At 33.7% G+C, this 11,612-nt stretch overlaps 1 protein-coding gene across 1 annotated transcript in view; it reads left to right on the top strand.

Moving 5' to 3' along the window:
* The first annotated feature begins 313 nt into the window (after positions 1-313).
* Positions 314-11,612, top strand: part of LOC150107648 (metabotropic glutamate receptor 6-like) — a 213,882-nt gene continuing 202,583 nt past the window's right edge. Inside the window, exon 1 of the mRNA XM_090392155.1 lies at positions 314-692. Coding sequence (XP_090248281.1) covers positions 314-692 — 379 coding nt within the window. The remainder of the gene's footprint in view (positions 693-11,612) is intronic.

Genomic DNA, 11,612 nt, shown 5'->3' with positions numbered 1-11,612 from the left:
CAACAGCACAAGTCTGTGAACAATCGGAACGTGAAGTGAGCACAAGAAGCTGCCTCTCTGTAAGACTCGTTTACCGTACAAAGAGGCAACATAAACAGGGGAAATGTGCTAGAAGATGATACACCGTTTATAATAGGAAACACAGAAAAAATTGCGTTAGAGAACTATGACATGTACAAAGTCTGACTTCGCGTTTTATTTCGTGCTAATATTTACTTTTGGAAAGGAGCTTTGGTGTAATGTGACTTACGTACAATATCCGGATATCACACAATCCACAGCCTTTGTGATAAAAAACTTTACCGGTGGCCTAATGGCTGTGGATTTTCGCACTATTCCACAAACCTTAAGAGGAAGAAGGGGTACTCATACAAGAAACAACAGCATGGATTTTCGTTTTAAGAAAAACAGAGAGCATAATGTAAATTACACGTGGCCTATAAAGAGAGTCGCAGAAATCGACGGTGACATTATTCTTGGTGGTTTAATGATGGTCCATGAAAGAGAAGACAAACTGACTTGTGGTCCTATCATGCCTCAAGGTGGAATACATGCTTTGGAATGCATGTTATTTACCATTGATTGGATGAATAATCAAACGGATTTCCTTCCATTTTCTCTTGGTGCTTATATATTAGATGACTGTGACAAGGATACCTATGGATTAGAACAGGCCGTCGATTTTATTAAAGGTGAGAATAATTTTAAAATGAATCACAGCACTCAAAGTTATTTATAATACATTTCTTGATTTTTCTTTAATTTTAAGCCTATTATTAATTTCCACTAATTATATTTTATATATTATTTTAAAATAGTTCCTTCTAAATACAAATAAATTTATTCACCTGTTTCATCGGAAAAATGTTTAAGTTATGCAAATACTTCATTCTTTCGCATTTTACCGGTTTAAAATTTTTCTAGAGAAAGCTAAATTGAACAACAGGTATGATAGACGTAGAAAAGCAATTGTTTGGCTGAGCTATCCGAAATATATTTAAAAAGGCCTTTCGAAGAGGTGTAGAAAATATGAGCTGATAACTATGCGAAATAAAATTATAATATTGAAAGAGACATTAAGAATCGAATATTGAAATATTTTTATATTGAAATACATTAAAAATCGAATTGCAGAATTTCCGTTTTCATTGAGGAATATGGAACAGCATGAACAGACGCACGGTTCGTGAAAAAAATGCGATTCACATCATTCCCATTGGTAATATACATCTTACGAAGAAGTGCATCACACAGCAATATAGTATTTAATAATATTCGTCATGTTTTCATAATTATTAAAAGAATGAATGATATCTCTCCATTGTAATTATGGAAAAGTAATCATTACAGTATTCCTGATTATAATTCACAGATTTAAAACTATTTTTGAGTTATCTCAAAATTTTTGAGATATCGAGTAAGTTAGAAAAATACGACTTTTTATTTTATGTTTTATTTACTTTGATTTTATTTCTTATGTTTTATTTTATAAATTGCTTTTTATTTATATAGATAATCATGATCTACAAAAGACATAAGCTAAATATGAGCACGTGTGATCAAAATATTGCTAGAATCTAAATCTGGATGTGCTAAATATTGTTTAGTTTAACCTTGTTTATTACCAGGTTATAAAATAATAATAGACCCTTTATTTCAACATGTTCGAAGCTAATTTACTTTCGTTTATTATAAACAAAATCAACTGTGCTAATAGATTATAAGGTGTGAATGATGAAACATACTCCACAGTTTAACAAAAAGCAAGACATGGTTATATATCAGTTTTAGTTGCCACAAATTCATCAGGACTTACAACTACATATCTACAGTGTACAACTGCACGAATATCAACAAGCAATGGCTTAGCAATCGCATGCTGTTAAGTGATTCAGGGAATTTTTTGAGTCGAAACTGAAAAACTGTAATTATTCTTTTCAAGGTTTTCTCAGTTTCGTAGCGTATGCAGGCAATCATCCTGAACTGCTCAATAAAAGAAATCATCGAATTATTAATATTATATAAAATAAGTAAGGTTTGAAAGATAAGGAAGTAATTTCTCATAAAACATCAAACTTTTAATGCTTCACGTTGCCTCATTAAAACAAACAGTCTTCATGGATTGCAGCAAATTTGTTTATTAACATTGTAAGACATACTACGTATTCACAAATAAATAACTTTTAATGATTTTATTAGAGATAATATATATATATATATATATATATATATTAGAGATAATATATATATATATATATATACGGATTCGCTCCGGTCACTAAATTAATGAACATTCATTCATATGTTTGATGTGTTTCTTTGGACTCTTTCATCTAGTCATCACGAACACTCTTCTAATTACTGACTACTTGAAAGGCAAGAAATGTGTAAGAAAATCCACCTATCATAAAACAACTTAGAGAAATTAATTGAAATATCGATATCCTGTATAAAAGAATTAAATAATATAAAAATAAAACAAGCTACTAAATATGAAACAAATAAACATTCATTCGTAATAAAAAGAATATCATAAATAAATAAATAAAAATATATTGTCTTCTTACGAAAGTCCTTCCAACCAGGACTATTAGGGTCAATATTCCAAAAGACATTCCGGTTGCATTATAACATATTGAACGGCAACTATAAAGAAAACAGCACTTGTGAAATATAAAATAAATGAAACTTCCTCTCGAGTGACTATTCACGGCCTTCACTTCCAGAAAGGCATTCCGATTACACCATTACAATGAATCACAAGCAAATGACAACTTCTATAATAAGAAAGCACCTCAATTCAGAATGACCTTTCAATTGAGAAATCAGGGCCATGACTTTAAGAAGGTCATCCCGGTAGCATCTTAAAGAGAACCATCAAGAAGCTTGTTATCATGAAGAAGCCATTTGTCGTTTGAACGCCCTTTCAGTTGAACAATCAAGACCGCGTGAAAGACATTCCAATTGCGTCACAACGCAAACAAGAACAATCACTGACAGAATTATAGTAGATCCTTCGTATGAATGTCCTTTCAACTTGCAACTCAGGGCGATAACATAATACACGAGAAGAATCACGAAGAACCGACCGATCGCATACCATAAAACATGTCTCCTGTCAAGTTCGAACGTCCCTTCTATTCAGTCAATGGCATTCGCCTATACATATATATAAAACAAAAATTCAATTGTGTCAAAATTTAGTACGAATTGCTTAATAAAAATTATTGGTCATTTCTTGTCTTGAACGGCCTTTTAAGTCAGTCCCGTAACTCAAAGAGCATTCCAGTTGCACCGTGAAGAAAGGCAACTCCGAAATACAAACAATTAGCGTATTATAAAATAGTGTTTTGTCGGAAGTTCTTTCTACCATCCATGGATGATTAAATGATTAAAGAAGAATTATTCCCATTCTTCTTAACTTATATATATATATATATATATATATATATATATATATATATATATATATATATATACTGTATATTAACTTAATAAATAGGAAACATTCTTCTCCGTAGCTTTCAATTCCAAGAAAAACGTCTACACTGTATTTAGAAAGGCATCCTTAATCAGGAGTATTACTTGCTGGTACAGATTTTTTTTTTTTTCGAGCTGGATTGTTCTAATATGTCAGCTAATGTTAAAAACGGCTTAAATACACTCATAAACTATTAGAACAAACCTGTCCGACTAAATAGTGATGCGAGTGATTCCTTAACCTGACTACTATTATAAATATAAACATCCATAGCTGTACTAAAAGAACGCCATTTAAAAATTATAAACGTGCACGTTATGCAAAACTAGAACTTCGAATATGTGAGCCATATATAATACCTGGAAATCAGACTACTGTTGCAACATTGTGTACTGCTGATGTTATAATCGAACGCCCGCTTATTCAAAATTATCCAATTCGGATAAGATGCTGCTAATTAAATTTATTATATAAAATAAATATTAATTTGACATATATTTTCCCTTTGTTTCTTTATGTAACTTATCAGTTATTACACTTTATGGCTATAATATAATATAATATAATATAATATAATATAATATAATATAATATTATAATATACATGATATAATATAATATGAAATAATGTAATACATATACGGGAAACTGAATTTGAAATCTTTATACACATGGACGTAAACGTCACTTACTCAAAATATTAATGCAGAATAGTTGATCACTTGCGTCACCATGTGTTTTTGGCAACTTTTTAAAAATGAAAGTTATTAGTAATCGTCAAGTGTATTGATTACAATAGGGAAAAACAAGTGTTCTTTCGAAGTTTCATATAGGGCATAATGAGTGCGGTAAAACTTGGAGCCACGATTCAGCAGAGCTGACTGGTTTCTCAAAAGGAGAGGTATCCCGGGTGTTTAATCAGAGAGAAAAAATTGCTTGCCTAAAAGGCGTAAATGTGGTCCTAAGACTGTCTCATAGGATTTGGCCGTTGCCTGAGTAGACTTCTAAGGACAAACACATCTTTCTTTCTGCAACAGTTGAAACATTTAAAGAAGAGATTCCCGTATCTCTCTGAAATATGTGTACTGAAGTCACGGAGAGAGCGGAATTATTAGCCGCAGGTCTGTACAGAAAGCACTGATTTCTGATTTTACTCTCAGTAGTTCGTCCACAGTGGTTTTATGAACACCCTCACTGGACAAAGAAAACCTGGAAAAAGTTAAGTTGAAAAAGTTAAGTTGAAAAAGGATCGAGTTACAGTAAAACGTGTCCTCTACCGATGGACTGCAGAGAGTTTTTCATGACGCAAAAGAAACAATGAGCCTAGTCTGCATTGTAACACAAAGCAAGCTTTTGGAAGTGGTGTTATAGTGTGGGGTATGATCTCTTGGAACCAAACGGGCTCCCTGATGTTGTTGGAAGGTTCTGGTTCCGGAAGGAAAATCTGAACATTGTTGGTGATCAAGTCCATCCTATGACGATGATAGTTATCCTTCAGGTGACGGGTGGATCATAGATGACAGTGCTATATAAAACTCTATATTATATAAAGCTTGTATATATAAAATATAATATAATACATTTCAAATATGCTTCATATATAAAAATATAACATAGCATATAAAATATAATAAAAATACAATAAAATATGTTAATATTATTATACAATGCAAGAATACGGCATGATTTCGAGTTAATTGTCAAAATTGATCTAACCGAAGAATTGGCTTAATCCCATTAATGAAACACAATGAAATATTAGTGGAACTAAAATTCATCGCGTTATCCTCACTGTAATGAGAATAACATTGAGATCGGTGTTTTGGGCTTTGGTTAAATGAACCTTCAAGAGTTACTTTCTCTTAAAATACAAATACAAAAAAGGGAAGTGAGACGACTACCATAAGGAAAGTTCTGAATAGGAATTGACCCCGCCGAAAGCGAAGGACAATGAAGTATAGGAAGTGCAGTGTAGCTGAAAGTACAAACCCTGTGGAAAACCAGCATTATTTGAACAATGGGAAAAATTATTCTCCGTGAACCGCAATGACCTATAGAAAGCTTGCAATCCATTCAAAAATTGAAAGAGGGATATTAATAGTTGTTAGCTTTGTAAAAATACAGAATGGTGCATTCAACCAATTACCTTCAAATGTTTAGATGGCCCACCACTAGAATTTCTCTAAAGTTTTCTCAGGCTTGTATCCAAATTTGGATGCCTTTGGCTATAATATCTTTGTGTTATGAGAAGAGAAGAATTCATAATGGTGATCACATGGTAATTGGTGAGTGTTCAACTGCAAACGCAATTGTCCGCTGATGAAGTTTTTAATTATTTTTAAGATTATTGAAGCCAGAGTAAAAGCGCAGAGTTATTGGTGATTTTTATCTGCCTTGACAGGAAGAGCTTGGTTGCAGGATTGCATCTAAGCTATTGAAAAGATGTCAGGTAATTTTTACAAATTGAATAGACGACAAAAGATGGTTGCCAGTTCGTAAAACATTCCAACTTTATGCATTCCCTCAGGCCATGACATTTATCGGAATCAAGGCTAATGAGTATTTCTCTCTTGACCTTCGTAAGTATTTTCAGAGAAGATAAACAATGGATCATTTTCTGAAGACCAAACCAGATGTTTTGCCACTTTACCCAAACTGACCATGGTATACTTCCTCTGAAATTTCATCCAAATATCATCAGATGAATGCTGAGTAAGCTTGATACTGAAAAAGAAATTTCGCTTGATGATATTCTTCCATATGTACTAGAAGCTGGATTGTTAGACACGGCATCAATCTTCAATCATCTGGTCAAACTATCAAACTGATTTTGGCATCTGTCGATCAGCTTAAATGTAAGTATACTTCATTCAACGAAGTGGGATGAAATTAACCATTAATAATGGTGATTTCATTTAATATCAAGTACGTAGCAAATGCATGAAAAAAGAACCTTTACGAGATTTAAACAGCTCAGTACCAGGTTTTTTTCTTCCAGTATCCACTTTACATATTACTTTCGTTTCATTATTTTACAGGTATAAGTGATTTTACCCCATTTATAAGAATAAAATAAGTATATTTACCATAATTTAGAGATCTTCTGATCTACTGCTATGTCCTATTTCCACTGGGATGGCCAATTGTGCCAAAAGTGATCAATGTATATCTATATTTGACAAATTCTCTATTTCTTAAATTGTCCATTATACATATCGTTTTCCCGTTCTATTGTATTTCTGGATAAATTTATATAAATGTCTTCATTTACATTTATCCATTAGGATTATAGATAAAATTTATCCTTTATATAGACATGCACAAAAGTCACTTAGGTAATATATATGCAAAATATTGGTAATGTGCTTCACTACTTGTTCTGGGAACTAATCAAACATTTTGCTCGTCAGTGGTCGTCAATAGAGTTGATCTTAATAGGAAAAGTAAAGTATCATTTGCAGTTCGATAAAAGGCTCATTGTTGTTGCCTTTCTGGGAGGAGCCACGATTTTCAAAACAGCAGAGCTGACTGGTTTCTCAAAAGGTGAGATACCCTGGGTGTTTAATTAGTGGAAAAATAAACCACATTATTTGTCTAAGAGGCGTAACAATGGTCCTCAAACAGTCTGTCAGGAAGATGGCCGTCGTCTGGCAAGGCTTGTACGGACAAACACAATTTCCGGTATGCAGCAAATTAACTGAAGCATTTAATGAAGGTTGTTATCGTCTCATAACTGACAGGACTATGTGCAAGAAAATGAAAAGGATCGGTATTGACATTCGCGTGCCTACAGGTCCAATACATCAAGGAATAAGAACACAATGTTTTTCCGTAGCTGATATAAGAATAACTAAGTAGATTGAAAAGTGAATTCGTTATTTTAATAATATTTCACAGTTTATTCTAATTTGAAATATAAAAAGTGATAAAAATTATTCATCAAGAATCGTGGATTCAGATATATGTTCGCCCTTCCGGCAATCGAAATAATGCATCCCATATGTCTACGTTAATGAAAGAAAGCGTATAACGGAAAGAATCGCATAATGATTTTCAACTTAGGAGGAAGACATATTTTGTTGGTTGGTGTGATGCTGTCATTCCTCTCAGGTTCTAAAATATCTTAAGAATTGCATTCCGAAATTTCTACGTTTCTTCGGGAATATAGAGCAGCATAAACCGGCGCGTCTTTTGGAGGAAAAAAACTGCCATTATCACCCTCAATCAAAATAAACATCGTAGAAAGTGATATACCACAGGTTATTAGTGTTTACTAATACTCGTAACTATATTTTGGTATTTAATTAATTATAAAATTTAAAAAAAAATCATAATGAATTAAAATATCATGAAAGCAATGCAAACTGAGAAAACAAAAGTAAACGAGATTGTAATTGCAGAATAGGTACTAACCACATAACTAGTGGTAAGTTTAGAATGAGAGAAGACATAAAAGGATTCTTGGATGATGCGAGAGTGAAGAGTGGGGAATTGAAAATAGTTGGTATATTACCTTGATATGATAAAAATGAATTACGGATAAGGGATATGCCAAACGAGTCGATGTTTAGACTGCGTAGAAGAAATAGGTGCGAATTTTTGGGTGTATATAGTGAGTTTGAGGAAAGTTTGGATTTGTATAAGAGAGACGGCCTATACTTGAATGTGATTGATATCAACAGTCTTGAAAAACTAATAACCCGGTATGAAAAGTGCACAATGGTGTCTACATGTATATAGCACTAGAGAAGAATTGATATCTGCAAATCGTTCAACTGCATGATGCAGTTGAACGATTTGCAGACTGCCGACAAGCGTGTGTACATAAGAACATGCTGGTAGATTCTTATGTCTGTTCACGAATGCTAAGAGTATCAATAATTTCGGACCTCAGATTGCAGTCATTAACCAAACATGGCTATAATCAGACATACTAGGTGCGAATATCGAGTAAAGAGTACAGTATTTTTCGGAAGGATGCAGAGGATTAGAGCGAAGGCGTGCTGCTAATGATATCAGATGACTAGAATGTAGTTAGGGATCAGACCTACGATTGTAGTACCAGTAGGAATACTTCATGTGACAGAGAGATTGAGGCCGTCTGGTGTGAGGTGGAATCCACCAGGTCTGTAAGAACACCCCACTATGCAACTGATCTTGTTAGATTCCATGGTTAATGCCTGCAATCTGAGGTCCGAAAATATTGACCAAGGCAACATACTCTAACGCTTTGTTTCTGATAGAAACAAAGCGTTACCACTAGCAACAAAATGTGTTGCTAGTGGTAAAGAAATACATCACCAAATATAGGCGATGGGTTTCAAAAGATTAATCAAAATGGGACACTTTAATTATCAAAACAATGAGTGTAGCAGTAAAATCTCATGAAAAGAATGAAACTGAATTTATTGATCTGTTGCGAAACAACTTTCTCAAGTAGCATGTGACAGAAAGAACTCGAGGTCAAAGAGTGTTAGATTTGATTACAGTATTAGAATGCGTTTAATTTAAAACTTTAAGCATTCTACCTCCGTTTAGTAACATTGAGTATGCGGTACTCACTTCGAAATTTCCAAGTTTATGAATGTTCCTTCCAAATATGATTACATGCTGACACATTGCAGGAAATTATGACCAACTGAGGAGTATACTGAATTCAAAAGAATGATGTCAGTTGTTGGATAGTAAGAATATTGACAATGCATAGGAAGTATTTGAAAAATACTTAAATGATGCAATATAAGAATGTGTCTCGTGAGGTAGAAGAGTAAATAGGGTAGGGTAAAATGGATGTGTAATCTTATCAAACAAGAGATTGGTAAGAAAATGATGACGTGGAAGGAATACCGTGTGCATAAGGGTGATCTCCGTTATGAAAATGATAAGCAGGAAGCTAGAATAGTTACAACTGTTCTAGAGGAAGCTAATTCTGAGGGTGAAAAGAAACTGTCTCTGCAAGCTAATTCACAAGAATTCTATCGATATGCTGTAAGTAAAATAATGAAATTGAAAGAATACTGAATGCAGATGGTGTGAGGGTTACTGATGAAGAAGATGTTATTTAATGAGTGCCTATTTAATAAAAATCTATCAACCTGGTGTATACAACATTGATTTCACTGGATTAAGAATCTCAGGCGTATGAGTTAACACTTGCACAAACCAAATATGAATTCAACAATACGGGCTCATGAGATATCAGAATGGGTGATAAACAGAGTGTTCAGCTGAACTAGCTATTCCTTGGACTAGGGTATATAATTTGAGTTTCAGAACAGGGAAGATTCCGCAGGAATGGAAAGGATGTATGGTAATACCTTTGCAAAAGGGTGGTACAAAGAGTGATGTGTCCAACCAACTATCAACCAATGAGTATCTCAGGATTGATCGTGAAGATTTTGGAAAAACTGGTTAGAGCGCACATACAGAAATACGCTGATAGTGAATCTTTACCTTGCAACGAACAGCATAGGTTTACTACGGGAAGGTCAGCTTTTGCAACTTGCCCACATTCTATAATAATATTTTCATTGATCTAGAGAAGGAGAATGGATACACTATGATACTTTGGGATTTTGCTAACGGATGTTTAAAGATCACAGCATGGTAGACCTCTTGCATCATTTGGAGAATATGGGTTTGGCTTATAAAATATTAGCGCGGATACGTTGATGGCTGTCTGATAAATGTAAAAACTAGTATATATGGATGTGAGTCTGCACGATTTAAGGTAACCAGTGGGTACCACAAGTATCAGTTTTTTGTCGACTGTTATTATATCTGCACTTTAATGATATAGGGAAGATTTTGACAGGCGACACATATAGCTATTTACTGATGGCAAAGATAAGTTGGGTTGTTTTGGAATGCTGCTGATATGCAGTACTTGCAGAATGATTTTAATAGGCTGGAATTGTGGACATGGAAAAATGGGTGTCCCTTGAATGTCAGTAAATGCCAATTCATACACCTTGGAATGATCAGATATCAAATTTCGAATAACATTGGTGGGATTATAGTAGAAATAACTGATCAGGTTAGAGAGCTTGGAATATCAGTAAACACGAATATAAATTTAGGAGTTATGTAACAAAGATTGGAAATACAACTCAAAATATAATTGCAATGCTGAAACGAACGTTCACATGTAAAGAAAATGATGTCATTTTGCCTGTTTACAAGTCCTTGATACCTCACTTGGACTATTGTGCGCAAGTCTGTTCTCCTGGTTTCTATTGTGAATCTGATATAGTGGAGAAAGTGCAAAGGACAGTGAATGATATCAGGATTGAATGCTGATTATGAAGACAGATTAAAATTTGTGAATTGCAGACACCAGCAAACAGGAGAAAGAGGGGGGGGGGAGATATGATTGCTACTTACAAACTTCTGAAAGGATCAAAGAGGATTTTAGCTGATCATTTTTCATTTTATGGAGGCTGAGGAAAGGAGAAAATGGCATTCTTGGAAGCTGAGAATGAATGCCGCCAAGAAGATATGAGATATGGATTTTTTTCTCGGATAGAATGGTGCGTGATGGGAATGTATTGCCATTTGATGTTGTGTGTGCAAGCAGTGTGAATGAAGTTAAGAACACGTATGATAGCTGACGCATGTAGTATGTGGCTTCATTCGATGAGTTCCTGACTGCCTGAAGGTCTGTCTTAATAATAACTAAAGAACGACAACTGTCTATTGCAATTATGTAAAGGTAATTAGTGGTTGTTTTAAAATCCGTAATATCTAAGACTACGAGACAAGTGTGTTTCATCTCTTAATACGTTTATCTGGCTAATTCCTGTTTGCAAAGTGTTAAAATTATTCTTCAGATGACAACTAAAGGAAAATCGCATGAAAATGTTATCGGTTTTCAGAATATCATTGTGATATAAAATTACTAAAAATACTTAGCAAAACTCTAGGTATTGAATTTGTTGACTACTGTGAAATCAATATTAAACATGAATATTTCCGAATGCTCAACAAGACATCATTAATCTTATCGCAGAACCGAAGATAATTCAGTGCATTTACAAACAAATAACATTTTCATTACTGAGTCAGCCAGAATAATACCACTTTTTTATTTTTATATTATTATGTTATTTATTTACTTGTTATGTATTTAGTT

Source organism: Typopeltis vanoorti, chromosome 4 (genome assembly GCF_054136105.1).
Source record: "Typopeltis vanoorti isolate ZY-2024b chromosome 4, IOZ_Tvanoo_1.0, whole genome shotgun sequence".
Classification (NCBI taxonomy): Eukaryota; Metazoa; Arthropoda; class Arachnida; order Uropygi; family Thelyphonidae; genus Typopeltis; species Typopeltis vanoorti.
This window is presented reverse-complemented; position numbering and strand designations above follow the sequence as displayed.